Source organism: Musca vetustissima, unplaced genomic scaffold (assembly GCF_032173495.1).
Source record: "Musca vetustissima isolate MV318-11 ecotype Yass unplaced genomic scaffold, APGP_CSIRO_Mvet_v1 utg54483, whole genome shotgun sequence".
Lineage (NCBI taxonomy): Eukaryota > Metazoa > Arthropoda > Insecta > Diptera > Muscidae > Musca > Musca vetustissima.
This window is the reverse complement of record NW_026888138.1, coordinates 3,443-26,453: the sequence shown is the minus strand read 5'-3', so window position 1 is coordinate 26,453 and position 23,011 is coordinate 3,443. Positions and strand designations below refer to the sequence as shown.

The 23,011-nt window shown below is 32.6% G+C and overlaps 1 protein-coding gene across 1 annotated transcript in view; it reads left to right on the top strand.

Moving 5' to 3' along the window:
• LOC133335976 (synaptogenesis protein syg-2-like) overlaps positions 1 to 22,148 on the top strand; it is a gene marked incomplete at both ends in the record, with an annotated part of 53,632 nt that extends 31,484 nt beyond the window's left edge. Inside the window, 4 exons of the mRNA XM_061544270.1 lie at positions 3,744 to 3,874; positions 5,822 to 5,981; positions 21,558 to 21,803; positions 22,023 to 22,148. Coding sequence (XP_061400254.1) covers positions 3,744 to 3,874; positions 5,822 to 5,981; positions 21,558 to 21,803; positions 22,023 to 22,148 — 663 coding nt within the window. The remainder of the gene's footprint in view (positions 1 to 3,743; positions 3,875 to 5,821; positions 5,982 to 21,557; positions 21,804 to 22,022) is intronic.
• Positions 22,149 to 23,011: the final 863 nt, after the last annotated feature.

Here is a 23,011-nt window from a genome sequence, read left to right as displayed (position 1 = left end):
TTGTTGGCGCTACACGCATAGAGAAGAGATAGAATACGGGACGGGTTGGCAGCCAGTGTGCCAGCGACAACTAGCTAAAGCAGCTCTATAAAATTTACGATTATTACAATGTTAACTTGTATGAAAGGGCGTTAATATGCTGTATGTATGTGGTTTGGCTAATGAAACTTGAAAAACAGTGTTTGTTGTTACGATGGTGGGTTGCTTTTTTTCTATTTCTTCTTCTTCTTGTGCTTCTCTACTAATAGTCATTTTCTTCATTGTTGTTATTGCTGTTGGCTTTTTTACTTGTATTTCATTAGCAGTGGGCTGTTGTTTTTTTAGTAGTAGGCTTATAACATAATGAAATTAAGAGGTTTCTGGTGTAAGTACTTTTAGTATGGGTTACACACATACTCGTAAATTGTTCCCAACAGCCAACCACTTGAAGGCCACTCCCGGAAGAATGCAGTTAGAAGGTATTAAATTTCCGCTAGAATGCATTTTAATATAATGAGTTTTTAAAAAAATATGACTATATAACCTTAGCCGCTAATCTAGATCAAGAAAATGTGATTGTTTGTTTTGTGGGGGGTTTTCTCTGTATTATGGCGTTAACAAATTGTATAGCCTGGAGGAATTTAAATAGCCTGGAGGAATTTAAATAAATGGAAATTAGGGTAATAAAAAAATAAGAGGGTGGAATTTATGATTAGAAGGATTAAGGGTGAGGACATCAAGGTCCACTTTTCCTTAATAAAATATTTATATTTTGTATCTAAAAACTAGTAGAGTAAAAAGCCGGATGAAACCGACTATATAATACCATACAGCACTTTGGTTACATAAATGATGTTCCTGTATGTTTAGTCCTTCTTAAGAATATTTGTCGTGTCACTTCTGCTTATCCATAAAGAATACCTCCAACCCTTTTCTACAGACGAATCCCAGTTCTTCTATTTACATTCTTCTTCTGGTATATAAATATTCCCTTAAAATATTCTATAAAGACGATTTCCAAATCCTCTAAAAAGACTATAGAGGTTTCGCTCAGTTCGTCTTCAAGGACTCCCTCTGCTCTTCTATCAAGACTTCCTTCAGGACGTTTATAAATACTCCAGTTCGCTCGTCTATAGAGACTACCTTAAGCTCGTATATAAAGACCCCTTCAGCTTGTGTACTAAACTTCATTCGGTTCTCTAAAGACTCCCTTCAATTTTTTGTAAACGCTCCCTGCTCCTCGTTTATTAGGATTTCCTTCAGCTTGTCCATAAACACTTCCTTCGGCTCATCCATAAAAACTCCCTTCTATAAAGACTACCTTCAGGTCGTATAAAAAGACTCCTTCAGGATTTGTCGTTATTTAAGGGGACCCCCCATTCTCGGGGTCAAATTTTTTGATTTAATTCGAATCTACACTAATTCAAGAATGTCCCTACAAAATTTCAAGTGAAAATCTCAAGAACTCTTGAAGATATAACCTATTTTTTGTGTCAGCATCAAATGACGGCTAAAGGGCTTCTCAAACTTTAAACGCGTTTTTCTCTAAACATTTTTTTTGCGAATGGCGGGCACGATAACTCAAAAACTAATAACCCAATCAAATTTTTACACGTTTCTCTGTGAGTGTATAGCTGTCGTATGAACTAGGATAAAGCCAATCGGCGAAGATCTTCCTTTTTATTTAACTTGGTTTTTGGTCAAAAATCGGCGATTTTCCAAAAATATTTTTTTCAAAGGTCCGCCATTTTGTTAATTTTAGAGCGAAGTCATACGAGAGCCAGACATGTACTCTTTCTAACACCGTTGGAAGTTTCGGATTCCAATGTTCCAGTGAGGAGTTATCATGCCCGCCATCAAAACTAAGGACTTTTCTTTAAGGGGACCCCCCCATTCTCGGGGTCAAAATTTTTCTTGATATAATTCGAATCTACACTAATTAAAGAATGTCCCTACAAAATTTCAAGTGAAAATCTCAAGAACTTTTGAAGATATAGCCGATTTATTGTGTCAGCATCAAGTGACGGCTGAAGGGCTTCTCAAACTTTAAACGAGTTTTTCTCTAAACATTTTTTTTGCGAATGGCGGGCACGATAACTCAAAAACTAATAATCCAATCGGTTCCAAATTTTGCAACGTTCCTCTGGGAGTGTGTAGCTCTCGTATGAACTAGGATAAAGCCAATCGGTGAAGATCTTCCTTATTTTTTAACTTCGTTTTTGGTAAAAAATCGGCGATTTTCCAAAAATATTTTTTCTAAGGTCCACCATTTTGTTAATTTTAGAGCGAAGTCTATAATCCTAGTTCATACGAGAGCCAGACATGTACTCTTTCTAACACCGTTGGAATTTTCGGATTCCGATGTTCCAGTGAGGAGTTATCATGCCCGCCATCAAAAATAAGGACTTTTCTTTAATTGCAAAAAACAACAACAAAACAATAACAAAAATTTTTTGAAAATTATTTTTCTTCTCTTTTAAATCTTCAATTATATATGTGCAAAGTTACAAACCTTAACAAGCATTGGTATTGATTTACCAGCCTATTGAAAATCTTGAAAAATTAAAATCGAGAATGGGGGGGGGGTTCCCTTAAACCAATTTTAGTTAAACCAAATGTCTATAAAGTCTTCCTTCAGCTCGTCCATATAGACGCCCTCCAACTCGTCAAAAGAGTTCTTCATTATACATGACTCCCTTCAGCTCGTTATAAAGACTCCCTTCAGCTCGTTGTAAAGACTCCCTTCAGCTCGTCTATAAGGACTCCCTTCAAATCGTCTATAAAGCTAGTCGTCTATAAAGACTCCCTTCAGCTCGTCTATAAAGACTCCCTTCAGATCGTCTATAAAGACTCCCTTCAGATCTGAAGTCTATAAAAACTCGTCTATAGAGAGTCACTGCTTTATCTCGTCTATAGAGACTTCCATTCAATTCTTCCATTCAAGACTTCCTCTTCAATTTTAAATACTTCGTCCTGAAATATCCCTCATGTCGCCTCTAATCAATCCATGTCGATTTCAGCAAAGCATAATACACGTTATTCTAAACACAGTATGGTATTCTATGCAAAGTTTCGTCTCAATTGAACAGACCTTTGGAAATTGGTGCATCATTTCCATAAAATCGAACGAAAGTATATATGGGTTGCTTGGGCCAATTTGTATCTCATTCCTATTATAAATACAACCACTCCGTTGTTTACAAATATAGGTGGGCATAACGTTAGACAGACGGACTTGTATAAATCCTCTAAGAAAATTATTCTATGTATATTCTCAAAAGTACCTATGGATATACCTCGTTTCCTTTTCCTTGTTACAAACAAACCACAACAACGTTCAATTTTGACGTGAAACGACACTTCATTGTTGTTTCAGACATACAATTTGACATTTCCGAATCCTTCATCACCATTTAACATGAACTGACAATTTCGCATATATAATTTCCCCAACAATTACAACATAATATTAAATATTTATATCTTCTTTATTGTAACAATTTCCTTTTGTTATTTTCTTTCTTCTTCTCTTTTTAAATATATGTGTATGTATGATGACATTTCAACGCATCTGCTCCGCGCTGATTATCCTCGCAAAAATTGTAACTGTCATCATCTGAATTTGACAACAAATATGTTCGGGTGTCGGCGTGAAAATCTACTCTTAAATCTACTACTAAAAATCAAACAAACCACAACAACAACAACGACGATGACGACAACGAAACCATTGGCAAATCCTGACAAATATATAATATAATCAGATCCACCACAAGTGACATTGTCATTGGGTTCAACGCTTAAGCCGGATGACATTAAGGAAGGCGATGATGTTTACTTTGAATGTCATATCAAGGCAAATCCAAAGGAACATCGAATTACTTGGTCGCACAATGTAAGTAGATATATAGATTTTGTTGTAACAAACACACAGTGAGTGTAATAAGTATTTTGCCTCAATAAAAAATTGACAAAATTCTAATATATACGTTTAAAGCCTGCATACTAAAGATGTAAAATGAATTATGTATGATGGGATATGTTTGTGGACATATTTAGATCTTATTTCTGCAAGAATCACGGCGAAAGATCTATTGGTCTCGAAGATATCGGCCAAAATCTATACCAACCCAAAAATGATTATCACAAAAAAGTAATTTGCTTTTTATTATCATTTTTGGAAAAATCATTATATAACACACGTTTTGTCTTTTTATAGTTACCATTGCGGGTAACCACATACAAAAGCGATTTGGCGACGATTCCAATAAACCACTGAATTTGTTCGCGAATATTTTCTCACATTTACGTTCAATACATTCTCCAGCAATTTTTCATTTAATATATGGTAATTTCTCGACCTAATCTCAAAATGAGACTATTAGATATATCGCGAGGACAGGACCCTAAAAACTGTTAAAACCAAAATCCGACAAACAAAATATAAAAAGGAAATATCGCGAAACCCAATTTTTCAGACTTTGAAAACTTTATGGTCCATTAATATTGATCTAGGAACCAATATATGCGATGAAAATAGCAATAAGAAGGTCAGATTCTAAGATATGAACGGTTTTGTGGCAATAGAAATACATCAAATTTCGAAAACAAATAGATTGACCAGTTTATTCACTGATGCATTTTATTCGCAACTGATTGTGTTAAACGGATGTAAAATATTGAATGCGTCTTCGTCACCAGCTACCACAGTTTTTCAAAACGCAATAGTATTTGACGAAGAATGATGTTTTCTCCCAACTTCATGTACTGTTGGTAGTTTCTGTTGTTTTAGAACTGTTCATTTCTTTGAATCTGACCACCTTATTGCTATTTTCATCGCATATATTGGTTCCTAGATCAATATTAATGAACCATAAAGTTTTCAAAGTCACAAAAAGGGGGTTTCGCGATATTTTTTTAATAATTTGTTTGTCGGATTTTGGTTTTAATAGTTTTTAAGGTCCTGTCCTCGCGATTTATTTTGCAAAACCTCCTTTTTATTATTCTAAAGTTATTTGGGATGTTTTGAAGCCGCGACGACTATATCTAATACTCTCATTTTGAGATTAGGACGAGAAATTACCATATATTAAATGAAAAATTGCTGGAGAATGTATTGAACGTAAATGTAGAAAATATTCGCGAAAAAATTCAGTGGTTTATTGGAATCGTCGCCAAATCGTAGTTAGTATGTGGTTACCCGCACTGGTAACTATAAAAAGAAAACGCGTGTGTTATATAATGATTTTTTCAAAAATAATAATAGAAAGCAAAATACTTTGTTGTGATAATCATTTTTGGGTTGGTATAGATTTTGGCCGATATCTTCGAGACCAATATGTTTTTCGCAGTGATTCTTGCAGAAATAAGATCTAAATATGTGCACAAACATATTCCATCATACATAATTCATTTTACATCTTTAGTATGCTGGATTTGGGCGTATATATTAGAATTTTGTCAAATTTCATTTCATAAATGAAAAAAAAATTAATTATTTTATATGGGTGAGAGGAAGAATATCATGTGAACAATTTGATTCAATTACATTAATTATAAAATTGTAAAATTGTTATTTTCCAATGTCAATGAAATAATTCTATGTTTCATAGAATATAAAATTACATTCTCGTTCATGTAATTATTTACATTTATTTACAAAATATTCTCCTCCATTCCCATATAAAATTTATACAAACCTATTTCCATTGATTTAATAAAATTTCCTTTTATTTAAATTACAACATAACATCAATAAATATTTCACAAATTTTAACATTTATTTATATTTTGCGTTTGTGTTTTTCCCTCCGTCATCTATTTTTTCTCTTCCACTCTACAGGGTGTTCCTGTTACCCAAAATGTCTCCTGGGGTATTATAATTTCAACACGTTCACTGGTACTGCAACGTGTGGCTCGCGTCCATGCTGGACTCTATGCATGCTCGGCGGCCAACGACCGTGGCGAGACCACCAGTGCCATGGTGAATCTAAGGATACGCTGTAAGTAAATAAAAAAAATGAATAAATAATAAAATATTATTATGGTTTAATATGTTTTGAGGTTTGTTATATGCAATTGAAATGAAATTTAAAATATGTTATTTGGGGTATGTAAACCTGATGAAGTTTTAAATATGAATAAATTAAACCATTAAGGAAAGTAGTAAGGTCGGGCGGGGCTGACTATATTATACCCTTCACCACTTTGGGTATATTCAACAGATGAATCCTAACAGACGTCGAATTTTTGAAGGACCATTCATTTGGTCAGATATAGGGTTGCTTCTTACAATGGGACAAAATTATGTAAATCAGTTTAAAACAAAAAAAAATATATATATATATGTAAAACGATTTCATCACAGGTTAATTTATACTAATTTCAATATGTTGTGTGCATTTGGCCTAATTTTGAGTTCTTGGTGCATCATGTACTTAAAATCGGGAGAATATATATAGGAGCTCTATGCAAATCAGAACTGATTTCAAAAATTTCCGCACGCAAGGTTACCTTTGGGTCTTTGGTGAACCATTTACTTAAAATCGGACGAAAATATATATGGGAGCTATATCTAAATCTGAACCGATTTTTACAATACTTAGCACACGGTACGCTATACTAAATTCAGTACATTGTGCAAAAGTTTGTAGGAAAATATATATGGGAGCTATATCTAAATCTGAACCGATTTTCAGAAAACTTAACACACATCATTCTACACTCAATTCAGTACACTGTACAAAATTTCGTGCAAATCGAAAGATATATAGGGACTTTGGTACACCATTTACATTAAATCGAACGAAAATATATATGGGAGCTATATCTAAATCTGGACCGATTTCCAGGAAACTTCACACACATCATTCTAGACCTAATTCATTACGCTATGCCAAATTTCGTTCAAATCGAAATATATATAGAGACTTTGGTACACCATTTACCTTAGATCGGGCAAAAATATATATAAGAGCTATATATAAATCTGGACCGATTTTCTGGAAACTTAACACACATCATTCTACATTCAGTGCACTATACAAAATTTCGTGCAAATAGAAAGATATATAGAGACTTTGGTACACCATTTACATTAAATCGGACGAAAATATATATATGGGAGCTATATTAAATCTGGACCGATTTCCAGGAAACTTGACACACATTATTCTATACTTAATTCATTACGCTATACAAAATTTCGTGCAAATCGAAAGATATATAGGGACTTTGGTACACCATTTACATTAAATCGGACGAAAATATATATATGTAGCTCCCATATATTAAATCTGGACCGATTTCCAGGAAACTTAACACACATTATTCTATACTTAATTCATTACGCTATACAAAATTTCGTGCAAATCGAAAGATATATAGGGACTTTGGTACACCATTTACATTAAATCGGACAAAAATATATATAGGAGCAATATATAAATCTGGACCGATTTTCTAGAAACCTAACACACATCATTCTAGCCCTAATTCAGTACGCTGTGCCAAATTTCGTGCAAATCGAAAGATATATATAGGGACTAAATTTGAACCGATTTTTCCCAATTTCAATAGGGTTCGTCCTTGGGCCAAATAAGTGTCCTATACCAAATTTCATCCAATTTGGAACTTAATGCGACCTGTACTTTGTTTACAATTTAACATGGACAGACACCAGATGGACGGACATGCATAAATCGACTTAAAAAGTGATTCTGTGCATATTCTCAAAAGGAACCATGTGTATATCTCGTTTCCTTTTGCCTGTTACCAACATATGCACAAAAACATAATACCCTGTACCACAGTGTGGTGAAGGGTATGAATATGTATATGAATCAGTAATAAAATATTTTTTATTTGGGAGTTGTTATATGCAATTATTGTAATAAAATTTAAAACATATCCACATGGGGATTTTGATGAAGTTTTTAAAATGAATAATTTAAAATTAATGTTACAAAATTATCCTAATATTTTCTGCACTGGTACTTACCGAGTCCAACTTTTTGTACCCTCCATCTGAGATTCGTTCAAAACATCTAAAATCGATCGGGACCGGCAAAACGAAATACCAAATTACACACACACATAAGACCTCTTTAGGTAGGGACAATATAGAAATAGGGTCTTTTATCGAAAATGTTATTTGAAGACATTGTTTACTCACCAAAATTAGGATACCGAACATTGACCAATGTTGAGTTTTTTTTTCTTTTTCTTTTTTTTTTTTTTTTGTTGGAAAGCCTACAAAAGTCTTGAAAAACAGTTTTTCAAAAATTCAAGCCTTCGATAATTCTTGAAAAACAATTTTTCAAAAATTCGTGCCATGGATAATTCTTGAAAAACAATTTTTCAAAAATTCGCGCCTTCGATAATTCTTGAAAAACAATTTTTCAAAAATTCGCGCCTTGGATAATTCTTGAAAAACAATTTTTCAAAAATCCATGCATTTAATAGTCTTTAAAAATATTTTTAAAAAATTTCACCTTTCATAATCCTTGAAAAATAGTTTCCAAATTAAAATGTATTGTAGTTTCTATATCTGAAATATTTGTAAAATGTTTGATGCTATCCAACATTGGTATGTATTCGATTAGTTATGATTACAAAAAAGAAATATTTAATGGATTTTTCAAATTTTAACATTGCACTGTTTATTTTTTTTTTCATTCGAATTATTATTTCACAATTTCGTTGTTGTTGCTATTTCCATTCATAAAAATATACACATTTGAATGGATTTAAAATTGCATTTAGTGAGCTGTGTAGATTTTCATTAAATTATCGCATACCAATAACCTTCAACCAACTAGTATATTTTATATGTTGTTGTGTGTGTGTTTATGTGCATGCCACATATATAATTACCTTATTTAATAAATCAATTGGAAATGAAATTTATGAATGAATATATCAATATTCACATTTGTTGTTTTCACAACGAAAAATACATTTGAATTGATTTTCATAACGAAATTATTGTATAGATGTTTGGAAAATTTGTACAAAGGCTAGGCTATCGCAAGTTGTGGAGGGAGCTGAACTTCTATAACAGAAATCGTTGTTTTTAATTATCGAAAAAATATCATATATATATATATATATATATATATTATAAAATGTTGTAATAACATTTCAGATTTGTGGATTCGCATCGTAAGCACAATCCCTTGTGTGATAAGGGTTCGACATAATTATAATCCATCATTTTGTTTTAGAATGTCAATTCAAACACACATACAACATTTTTTGTGTAATTTGAGTAGCATGAATAGTTCTCAAGTTGTTCATGCCTTCTTTATTCCATCAAACTAAAAATCCCTTACAAAAATTATTATTGATTCAAAGATATTACCCTCACTTAACCTACATACATATGTCAGTAGCTTCATATTTACCAAAGCCATCATATTACACACATATACATATGTTTGTATGTAATACGGAATATTATTAATTATATATTTTTTGCTTCACCTTTCTCTCGCATACATAGTTCAGCTCAAACAAAGAGAAAAAACTCAAGCATTTTTATTGTGCTCTTGACCTTTCCCTTATAAAATAAAACTAATTGAAAGTAAATATTTCACAAAATGTTTGTAGTGCAGCAACAATATATGTTTGTGATAGTATGCATGTACCTTAACTACCATAAAAGAGCAACATATAGTTATTTTTTTACAAACTCTCTGTCCAATAAACACCGCGGGTCATACACCACACATCGACGGAGGGCAATCGCATAATACATCAAATATAACCAGGAGAATTGTTGCGATGATGAAACAAAATTGATAGCTGTCAGTTCAGAAGAGGCAAAATGATCGGGACGTCCATTAGTTGAGTGTGTGGGGTTAGCCAAGGAATAAGAGTAATTGATACCACACCTCCCACCATAATACACGATTATATTTATACTTATTATGGGAATATGTTGTTTATAGTTGATTTCTTCATTGTTGTTGCTGTTGGAAATCTATCAATAGATGATATCTTATTCAATTAGGAGGGTTTCGTTTTTCCTTTCTTCCTCTGTATTTCCTTTGTTACATTTGTATGAGTGTTCTATATTAAATTTCATATCTAATTAACAATCAATAAGGTTTGGGAGGTGTATGACCATAATAAGAAGGATTTGAGGGATTATCAGGGGCGGGCATAACGAAGGACCTAAAAAGGTGTCTTGAACGGATTATAAGTGGTTCTTAGTTTTTTTTTTAATATTTCATGGTTTATGATAGTTTAAAATCCCGATGGGACTTTTTTTAAGGATAATGTAGTCTTAGGTGTAGATTAAAAAAAAAATTGTTTAGGTTTGCCAGGGTCTTAGGCGTGTATTAAAAAAATCAGGGTCTTAGGCGTAGAATAAAAAATTGTAGGTTTGCCAGGGTCTTAGGCATGTATTAAAAAAGAAATCATAGGTTTGCTAGGGTCCTAGGAGTAGATATAAAAATATATTTTTCTAGGTTTGCCAGGGCCTTAGGCGTAGATTAAAAAAAAATATTTTTTTAGGTTTGCCAGGGTCTTAGCCGTTTTTTTAAAGCATAGTTTTGCCAGGGTCTTAGGTATTAATAGGTTTGCCAGGGTCTTAGGCGTAGGTTTAAAAAAAAAATATTTTTTTAGGTTTTCCAGGGTCTTAGTTGTAGATTTTTAAAAAATATTTGTTTTTTTATACCCTTCACCACACTGTGGTACAGGGTATTATGTCTTTGTGCATATGTTTGTAACAGGCAAAAATAATCGAGATAGACCCAGGGTCGTAGGCGTAAATTTAAAAAATATATTTTTTTAGGTTTGACAGGGTCTTAGCCTTTTTTTAAAGCATAGGTGTGCCAGTGTCTTAGGTATAGATTTAAAAACGTCATAGGTTTGCCAGGGTCTTAGGCGTAGGTATTTAAAAAATATTTTTTTAGGTTTTCCAGGGCCTTAGTTGTAGATTTAAAAAAAAAAAATATATATATATATATATATTTGTTTTTATACCCTTCACCACACTGTGGTACAGGGTATTATGTCTTTGTGCATATGTTTGTAACAGGCAAAAATAATCGAGATAGACCAATGGTTCCTTTTGAGAATATGCATAGGGTCACTTTCTGAGTCGATTTATGCATGTCCGTCCGTCCGCCTGTCCGTCTGTCTGTCCATGTTAAATTGTAAACAAAGTACAGGTCGCATTTATGATCCGAATCGGATGGAATTTGGCACAGCTCATTTGTTTGGCCCAAGGACGAAATTGAAATTGGCACATTTAGCTCCCATATATATTTTCGTCCGTAAAGTAAATGGTGTACCGAATTACGTCACGAAATTTGGCACAGCGTAATGAATTACGTCTAGAATGATGTGTCTTAAGTTTCGTGAAGATCGGTTCAGATTTAGATATAGCTCGCATATATATTTTTGTCCTATTTATGGTAAATGGTGTACCAAAGTCCCTATATATCTTTCGATTTGCACGAAATTTGGTATAACGTACTGAATTGAGCCTGGAGTGATGTCAGCCAAGTTTCGAGAAAATCGGTCCAGATTTAGATATAGCTTCCATATATAGTTTCGTCCGATTCAAGGTAAATGGTGCACTAAAGACCTTATATATCTGTCGATTTGCACTAAATTTGGTATAACGTGCTGAACTGAGCTTAGAATGACGTCTGCCAAGTTTCGAGAAAATCGGTTCTGATTTTGATATAGCTCCCATATATAGTTTCGTCCGATTTCATGTAAGTGGTGCAATACCCTAGCGTACTGAATCTAGTCTGTACTGATGTGTGCCAAGTTTCGTGAAAATCGGTTCAGATTTAGATATAGCTCCCTTATATAATAGATTGATTTTAAGTAATTGACGCACCAAGGAACCAATATATGGCTGATAGGAACAAAACGTACTGAAATTAGTATAACCTAACCTGTGACAAGTTTCGTTGAAATCGGTTCATATTTGGATATAAATTCCCGATTTTAAGTAAATTGGACATCAAACTCCTCATGTTAGTCAGATTGACATCAAATTTTGCACAACGTACAAAATTGAGCATAGAATTACGTAGTTGCGTTTTCTAGAAGTACAGACATATCCCAACGGATGACCTATTGATATTTGTTTCAAGTCGATTGATCTAAGTCGATTCACATTTAGATAAATATCACATATTTTATTTCATTCAATTTCATGTCAATAGTCCTGTTTAATATACCCATAGTGGTGAAGGTTATCATCTAGTCGGCCCCGTCCGACTTTACTACTTTCCTTACTGGTTTTAAGATTTTCCGCAAGGAAAGCTGTTGATTTTCAAGAATTGTCAGAGCCAATGTAGGGGAATTTTCATTAATATTCTTTAAAGATAATCACAGTTAATAGCTTGGATTCAATTAAGAAACATATTCAAAGATATTTAACCAAGAGGATTTCTTAAGAATGGGTTTTTTAAACGCCGCAGAGTAAATATATTTTTAGAATTTTTTCAAGGACTTTTGTTGGTTTTTAGAACAATAATTGGGGAATTTGAAAATATTTTTAAGGACTAAAAGACCTTAAAAGGATAATCCTGCGTTTTTAAGTAGTATGTTACAAGGTTATAAAAACGAAGAGTTTCAGATTATTAGTAAATTCAAAAAAGTCACAGCTTTTGATTTTGGGAATGTGGCTACAGTTTCCAATCACCTCCTTTTAAACATTTTTTTGTGACTGATGCTGCATGCTAACTTTTCAATCCGGCCATGGTATTTCCATTGTTTTGGTCATTGTCATTATTTGATTTAATCTACATAATTGGTATTAAATCGATTTTGTTTTCAATGTGAGAACATGAATAAAACCACATGAGTTTTCCCCATCAAACTAACGATCTAGAAAAAGTTGTAAATAAATTCGATTATTGTTGTTGTTAAAATCCTACCTTATTTACAATTATTTCTAAATTTACATGTAATTAATACAATTCGTGAGTGGCTTAATAACTATTTTCCATTGTTTTTCATGTAATAACCATTGTTATAAAAATATTAAAACTTTACAAAAAAATAAAAAAATACCCCGCTGTACGTATGTGTAACCAAGTTAAAAGAATATTATTATTATAATTTTTATATCCTTTTGGTATTTATGCCAATTATCACTAATAAACCATAAATAATTATAGCACCATGAATATCAATTCAATTATCCTTATGAATTTTTAATTTCATCACAATCATTAAAATGCAAATGTTGTGTATATATAACCAACAATACACAATTACATAGTGTGTATGTCTACATGTGAGTGGCTGTCTGTGTGTGGAACCAATAAATTTACGTGAATACATTTATTATCAGCCAGGATAAGCAAATTAAATAATTGTTTAATTATATTGAGTTTAACTAAATATTAATAATTTCAATGTTTATTGAATGCACAAAAGGTGCATATAAATCAAATTGATGAAGCTGGAATATTTAATGTGGAATTTTAGATTAGAAGTTCGATTGTCATTGGAACGTTCCCATAGGAATTTTTAGTTACCTTGACACATTATTTTAATGGGAGGTAATTTTGAATATAGCTTAGCTGGTAATATATTATATTCACAGTTTCATATAAGGTTTGGTTTTCTATTTGTGTGTCCTTATTTTTAATATTTTTAACGAAATTAAAATATCGGAAATAAAATAATTTCCAACAACTTTAAAATAATAGCTACAAAAATAAAATCAATTGTTTATATATATGCAAATTTGTTGTTTCGTTTCAACATATCTGCAAGTGATACACGCCACATACACTTTGCAAATACCCAGTAAACAATTTTTTCCGACTGCTCTGATTTTAGATTTTTTTCCGAAATTTCTGACGTTTTTTTCAGAAATTTCTGATAGAAATTGGTCCGATTTTCTAAACGTTTTTTTTTAGAATTTCTGCACATTTTCCTGTGTTTTTAAGCGAAAAAAACTCGAAAAATGTACAAACGGAGAGAGTAGATTGTGTATTGCTCTGGCATATTCTCTCCCACATGTAAACGGATGGTGGTGGTTTGACACATTCTCTCCCATAGTAGTTGTTGTTGTGATCATTCATTTCAAGATCTCAACAACAACAAAGCGCAAAGCAAAAATGCTATTTGTTATTGTTATTGTGAACTGTTAGATTTTCCGTTGTAAAAATGTGCGTTTTGTTGTTGTTGTGAATCAGCCTCTTTCTCTTTCGTTCCCAAAAAAATATGATGGAAAAAAATTGCAAAAACAACTACATACCGGTTTTCTGTGTGCACTGCTTTTTATTTTTAGTTCTTGTTTAGCAGTTGAAAGAGAAACGTGCTTCGGTATAGTTGAATTAAAGTGTTTACAAGAAGTGTTCAAAAAGTGAATTAAAAATTTCCAGAAGGTGTTTAAAATTAAAAAACAAACAAAATTGTTTATTACAGGTAAGAAAAAATTATAAAAATGTCACGCCGATCTATCAAAAGAAATGCAAAAAAACAGGCTCAAGAATTACTTTGCAAATTATTGAGTGAACCTCATAACGAACCATTAGGTGCCAAAGCAAGTATTCCTGGTAGCGACTCCCAAAAAGAAAATAGTATAGGGGATCATATCGCGGATGTCCAAATGTCATCTCCGGAAGAAATTAACGAAATTAAAAGTAATGATCCAAATCCTTCATTTGGAAATGCATGTTGCAAAGAAATTAGTGATGATCTCAATTTTTCAGTTAAAAATGACTGTAGAAAACGCCATGAAAGCAGTACAAATGAAAGGATCAGTATTTTCCGTTGAACAACTATGCTCCCCTGAAGAAGTATTAGACTTCGAAAGAAGACTGAAGGATAATTGCGAACTGAAAAACAAACTGGTAAGTTTCTAACCCACATTTCTTTAATAGGTATGTACTCAAATCAATATTTATCTACAGATTCAACGTATAAAAGCACAACCCCATGACGATATAAGGAAATTTGTTCAAGAAAATCTAAAACTAGTTTTCCAGACGGACGAAATTATCACACGATTTTCATGGAATAGTGCCAACAGAAATATACCTGTAAAAGATATGCATTACATCAAGCTTATAAGAGGTTTGTATTCGCTATTTAAGATTATGGATAAGTTAGATTACATGTACATATGTATGTACTTTAATTGTTAATTGTTCTGTTTAATTGTTCTGTTATCTGTTCAACTAATAAATATAAATAATATAAATAATAATAAATTGTTTGTTTTTTAAATAAATATGTGTTTTTTTTCATTTTTAAGTGGTGTGACGATTTTTTCGATATTTCTTCCGAATTCTGAACGATTTCTTTCAGAAAATCGGAACTTTCTCCCGAATTCTGAGCGTTTTTTTTCAGAAAATCTGATTTTTATTCCGAATTTTCTTTCGAATTCTGCCCGATTTCTTTCAGAAATTCGGAGTTGTCCTCCGAATCTTTTCCGAAAATCTAATTTTTTCTCCTATTTTTTCACCGAATTCGGACCGAATTCGTTCAGAAAATCTAATATTTTTTCAGATTTTTTTCAGAAAATCTTTCCGAATTCGGTGACCACGTCCATACAACTTTCGTACCGAAATCGGAAGGAATTCGGAATCAGAATCGGACATTTTTTCAGAGATTCTGACAGAAATCGGACCGAATTCGGCAAAAATTGTTTACTGGGTATTAGAATATGAATATTTGCATATATGGGTGTGAGTGTGTGTGTGCGTTTATTTTTCTGTTTACAAACTAAACAATTGAAAAATGAAAACTTCTTCCTTCCGCTGTTCCGCAAAGTTTTCGTGGGAAATGAAGATTAGAAAGTGTGCGTATGTATTGGCTGCTGCTTACTTGTGCTGGCATCGTCTTCGTATATATCACTTGTTGTTATTGTATGATGATATGCCAGTGACACAACACATCATCAAGTGTACGTATATGTGTGTGTGTGTGCATTCATGTCAGCCATAAAGTTTTCCCATGATTTTAGTTGAGTGTTGAAATATTCAAAACAACGCATGAAAAGTAATATGTTCGGTGAAGACAATTACAGTGACTGGTGGCGTTTAAGGATTTCAAATAGGAATTTCTTAAGAATTATTTTCATATTCATATTACCAAGTATTCTCTTGCCGTATTACTGATTTTCTGTGGAAAAAATCCATGTTAATCGTTAAAGGGAAAATCAACTTAATCTGCTGCAATTTTTTCGTCTGAAGAGTGTTGACATATTTTCGGAGAAAAAACTTACGCGCATGCATACGATACTATAAAAATAAAATATGCGCTGAAATGTCATGGGCGTAATAAAAAATATTACGTTTAAGTTTGGCCTTGTACCACGAGGGACCTATATTGAAGGCTGTGGAAATTATCAAAATTCAGAAACCCTACACCTACCGCACACCACTTTGGCAAGAGGTGGAATTCCATCTAAGAAATTTGAAATGCATAATATGGGACCGCCAAAATACGAACATTATATATATATATATTAATGGTTTTCTAGTATATTATCTGTTATCCTCTGAAAATACTAAAGACCAAATTAAAGTCAATTTTATGAGGAAATCATTTATTACCCTTTGTAATTGTAATACTTATTTCCAAAATAAATTTCCAAATTTCAAATATAGGTTCACCCAAATCCAAATTTACAAGTTAGTACACATTAATATAAATTTCCATAACTACCTACTTTAACAATCGTAAGTACGATTTTTCAACACTTCCCACTTACCCCAATCTTAATTCCAAATTTCAGTGTTCCATCTCTATTGGTTGTCTATTGGTTCACCTAAATTGTACCATTTAGTACCTTTCGTACTCATAAGTGCATATATCGAAAACTACCTACTACTACTCCTACACTTCGGCGGTAATATTAACTTAAAATTTCAAGATTCGTTCCTCCAATTTAAATTGTAACAAATTTAGTACCGTTTGGTACTTTTCGTATGCACACATCCGAAATCCTAATATCAACCCTATTTATTATCCTTGATGAGCATTCCAAATTTCAAGTTTTTAGCTCTACCTATTCACATGCTACGAAATTGTAACAAATTTAGTACATTTTAGTACTTTTTGGATACTTATAGTTCGACTTTCTAAAACCCTTCGAATTTTTCGTGCCACCCTAGTACGAATTTCCAAAAACCTTATCTGACACCTTCGAACTAAGAGTGATCCTCACCCCAAATTTCAAGCTTCAGCCGGTTTCATCTCTGCGTTGATGAGTCGTTAAGTCAGTCAGTTAATCAGTGAATCAGTCAGGCAGTAAGTAAGTCTATCGTTATATAAGAGGTGTGCACAGAACGGCAGCAATCCTCACAGCCGGTGCTCAAAGAAGCACTCCTCAGTCTGCTGTGATTAATTGAATATAGGAGATATGGACGTGGTGTGGGCCATTATGGAAATGCTAATGTTATCAACATGACGGGAAATTAGTATAAACTCAGATTTATGACTCTCTACAAAACAATTTTTTGACAGCAGCGAAGTCAGTCAAGGAGTTGTATATAAGTGACAAGGTACTGATGACTATATTTGTCGATACTCAAACGGCTCTAAAAGCAATCAGACCAAACACTCAGGACTGCGACCCAGTCAAGCAATATAGGAATTGATGTTACTGTTAGGCATTATCTTAGCTACTATTTTGGCAAGATCCGTAAGATTTATATCAAGAAAACGAAAAAATAGTCAGGCTGAATCCCAGTTTGTTGTTTTTATAAAAAACAACTATTTATTAGTGGGGAATGTATGGAAAGTTTTTGCCGAGGGGTAAGGCAGGGAAGACTATAGTTTCGGATCACGCCACTGATCCTCATCAGTTCCCTTAGTTTTTTGTTGGGATATTCTCCCCAGAAGCTATTGCTTCTATACAAAAAACCTTTCATACCCAAATGTCTCTTGTAACAAAGCGAAGTACTTAGCTGACCAACGACATAAACTGCATGAGAATTTCGCTGGAGCCTCACTTCGAGGTTAACAAGGCATTTACAAACAATACCACACCTTTCCCACTGTTGTGTGTTGTCACATCGCGACAAGTGCACACAACGACTTTGTTGGTGTTGCTAGTATACAGCAACAAACCAAACAGTTTAACCGTGCCTGCGTCTACAACTTCAGTAGTGTTGGCGGTTTATTTCGGATACCATTTTTATTTTGTTTTTGCAAAATAGTCAGGCTGAATCCCAGTTTGTTGTTTTTATAAAAAACAACTATTTATTATCCCCACTAATAAATAGTTGTTTAAAAAAAAAAACAACAACAAACTGGGATTCAGACTGACTATTTTGCAAAAACAAAATAAAAATGGTATCCCAAATAAACCGCCAACACTACTGAAAACTAAAAAAATATAGAATGAGACATTAATTCCAATGATAAGTTAAATATCGCTGCATGGATCATTACAGGTTAATGCAGAATCAGGTCTCTTTTTCAAAGTAAGCGCTTAATTAGATGTCTCATACTACGCAACAGAAGCATGTTTACATTCTTTACAACGTCTTCAGGATGATCGCAATGGACTATATGTCTCCGAGTGGAGCGACATTCTCTTGGCAGTTACCCATTGAAAATTGTGGGCTCTGAATGTCCCCGACGAATATGTCAACGTTTTGAGGTCAGGTTACTGTAATAAAAATATATTTTTCAATATATGACATACAAAAATACACACAGAATATTTTTGATACCATATGCATATTTGCCGTTGAAAAAAGTAACATAGGATAGGCTTAAGTTTCCTAAAAAAATTATTAACTAAATCATTTTTTGTTTTTTTTTTTTGTTTTTTTTTTCTTTGTTCTGAATATGAAGATTTCAATATTTCACTCATTTTCAAAACGATCATTACACAATTTCTTCAAATATTTATTTTGATAACTTTCAAAACTTTATGAATTTTTTTCTTTGGGCGCCACACCTCTTTATACAAATTTCTTTCTGTCGAAGATCCCATATGATTTTCATCACCAGCTTTTAACAACAACAATGCCATCAAAAATAAAATTTTGAACGATGGAAAAGGAAGAAGCATATAAACCGGAAGCACTTGTGTACATCCGATATGACAGTAAAAGTGTTTCGGTGTATGTGTGTCTGTGTTGCAAGTGCCAAAACATTCACAGTTTGCTTATATTTGTATTTTCAGATTTTTTTGTTTCGTAACTCATATTCGTCGGTATTTATATAGTCTGAAGAGTATTATACTTGGCTGTGAAGTAAAACGAAATGTATGTGTGTATGTGAAAAAAAAACATATTTGCATTGTTATATATATTTTGTATTATGAAAATTGTAAGAATACCGAAGATGTGTGTGCTGGTGTATCTATGTGATGTGGTTGTGTTATGGTATTTGTAAATATAAATATTAGGGTGATTTAAATTAAATTAAAAATTGGAAGAAAGTTTTTATTGTTGCATACACCAAAAATTTTCTTTATCTTCTTCAAAATAAGCATATGTAAATTTTTTGTGTATATTTCATCCATAATTGTTCAGGCCTTTGGAGACATTTTATGAAATTATAGGGGCATGCAGATGCGCGGTAAAATATTTATATAAAATTTCACATTTTTTGGTGAAATTATATAGGCATGCAGATGCACGGTAACATATTTATAAAAAAAAGTATACATTTTTTGCGGCAAGTCATTGTTCGCTGGAGAGAGGGGCAAGGGGAATAGAAATTAAAAAATTGCTCGCACCGACAATTTTCTGGCACCTCGTTTTGTGTATTTTGTTTGTGGTGTCAGCAATTTGAAATACCAATCCAAAACATTGTCACAAAATGTAAAAAAAAATATTTTTGAAACCGAATTGCCTTGTATAGACGCATGAAGCAATTTCAAAAGAGAACGATAAAAATCCCGCAAGTAAAATCGCCTAATCTAAATTAGGACTAATGAAAAAATTACATCGGCCTACTGAACTCTTATATAAGAAATATTAGACCTCCGGAGGCCTAAGAAAAGACCTCGGAGGTATAATCCATATTTTCTATAAAATATTATAGGTCTCTGGAAGTTTATGAACAAATGTCTATAAGATATTATAGGCCTCTAGATGCTTATGGAAAAATTACAAGTCTGTGAAAGCTTATGGAATTTTTTCTTGAAAAATTTGAAAGCAAAAATAATTGAGATAGACCCATAGTTCCTTTTGAGAATATGCATAGAATCACTTTCTGAGTCGATTTATGCATGTCCATCCGTCCGTCCGTCTGTCCATGTTAAATTGTAAACAAAGTACAGGTAGCATTTTTGATCCGAATTGGATGAAATTTGGCACCACTCAAGAACGAACCCTATTGAAATTGGGAAAAATCGGTTCAGATTTAGATATAGCTCCGATATATATTTTCGTCCGATTTAAGGTAAATGGTGTACCAATGTTCCTATATATCTTTCGATTTGCACGAAATTTGGCATAGCGTACTAAATTTAGTCTAGAATGATGTGTGCAAAGTTTCGTGAAAATCGATTCAGATTTAGATATAGCTCCCATATATAGCTTCGCCCGATTTTAGGTAAATAGTCCACTAAAGTCCCTGGAAATATTTTCATTTGCACGAATTTTGACATAGCGTACTAAAGTAAGTCCAAAATGATGTGGGCAAAGTTTGGTGAAAATGGGTTCAAATTTAGATATAGCTCCCCTATATATTTTCATTCGATTTTAGGTAATTGGCACAAAAGTCTCTGAAAATCATTCGATTTGCAGCAAAATTTGTCATAGCGTACTAAATTAAGGCTAGAATGACGTGTGCTAAGTTTCGTGAAAATCGGTTCAGATCTAGATATAGCTCCCATATATATTTTCGTCCGATGTTATGCACCAAAGTCCCTATATATATTTCGATTTGCACGAATTTTGGTATAGGGTACTGAATTAAGTCTTGAATGATGTTGCTAAGCTTCGTGAAAAGATCCATAGCGAGACCGATAGACACAACGTACTGAAGTAATATACATTATTCTTTGGGAAGATTCACTGAAATCGGTTCAGTTATAGATATATAACAAAAACGCGTCGTCTGTTAGGATACATATGTACAATATACCCAAAGTTGTGAAGGGTATCATATTGTCGGCCCAGTCCGACTTTACTACTTTCCTTACTGGTTAGGAATAGAATATCGCGTATAAGAACAAAACATCGTTACACCCTATTACCAATATATTTTACAACATATATAAAGTAATGCCAACAATGTTGATCGATATGATTCAGGATACTTTTAAGTGAAATGTTTATATATACTTTGTGAACGGAAATTCATACACTTAAGTTCGTATATATATATATATGTTTGCGAAAAATATAAATGGTTCTTATTACAAAAAAAGAAATAAACTCATCCATTGAATAACAAAAGATAATACAATTTTTTCCAGTAAATAACAATACAAATATTTTCTTACGGCTTCATCTCTTTTTGTGTGGTTAATGAATTTTTTACGGGGCCCAAAAGGAAATACACCAAATTTAAGTATCTCCCTTTGAATACTGTGAATATTTCGCCAATCAATAAAACTGTATTACTCAATATTTAAGTGGCATACTTAACCTAAATTCTTTTTTCTTTTTTCCCTTCAGATGCACCTGTTTGCAGCACAAATACCTTGGTTGTCATTGGTGCCTCCCTGGAAGAGGCAGTACTCATACCCTGTCGTGTTAATTCCGATCCACCTGAAATTGAATTTGAATGGACATTTTCAAGTAGTGGAGAACATTTTGCCGTACCCTCAGCGCATTATGCCACCATACAAGAAACAACCACGACAACGGGTGATATACATCGGACAATTGTTGAATCAAATGATACACATTTCGAAACTTATGGTAAGATTTAAAAAATGAAATAAAAAAAAGAAAACAACTTTTTTATTGCAGTCGGAAAATCTACTTAAAAAATTGTTTGACTAGAAAAATAAACAAAACAAAAATTCTTAGTACATACTTGAAACATTTTGTCTTATATTTGTTCTTTTCTTATTTTTGTGTGTCTTCTTCTTGTCTTTTTTTCTCTCCCTTGTCTTTATTGTCTCGTTATATTCTTAGTAGAGACTGTAAGTGAATTGATTTATACACCAAAAGGCGAACGAGACTATGGCACTTTGGCTTGCTGGGGTAGAAATTCAATTGGCAAACAATCAGAACCATGTTTATTTCAAGTTGTACCAGCTGGTAAGTTTATGTTGGAAAACAAAATAAAATATATTTAACAAATGTTTATATAGAATTTTATGGAAAGAAATTTTCTTAAATTTTTGTGGATAAATTTAATGTAACACTTTGTATGAATAGTAAATTATATGATATTAAATTTAGTCGTTAAACATATATATTTCATTATGGCATTTAATGTGACATGATCACATTAGTCTGAAGCCATTTGCTGAAAGCCATTAGTATGTCTATTTAATTATTAATTATGCATTATTATTTGTCTGATTGCTTAATTAATTAAACAGGTGGATATTTATTTTGATTGCTTAGTTAATGAATTGAATATTAACATTAGTCTGGCCAAAACGATTTTATTTAGACAGCTAAAGCAGCAATTATTATTAAATGACTAATTTTTACTATAAAATTATGTAGGTACAATTAAACTCTAAATATTGATGTATTGCAAAAATTCAGAGATTCTAGATTCATTGAGATTCCTGAAAGTTCAAAATCTTTAATATATGAAGGGTCGACATTTTTATAGCTTTCACCATTAATGTGTACATTCAAAACGCGATGGTAAATTGTGGCCTTCTGAACACGAAATGCCAAATTACAGACAATCAGTTTGAAAAATTAGAAAAGGAACGTAGACATACCGAAATGGACCCGGGACCTTAGTATGGGGAGTATATAGTAATATGGACTTATATTGAAGTATTCGTTGAATAAGTTGATTACCCACTAATTCGTAAAATGCAGTCATTTCGATTTGAAAATGTGCGTATGTGGTACAGGAAATAATATCCTGTACCACATACAAAACATTCAATTATAGTAAATTCAGTACACTGTACGAAATTGTGTGCCGGTCGGCC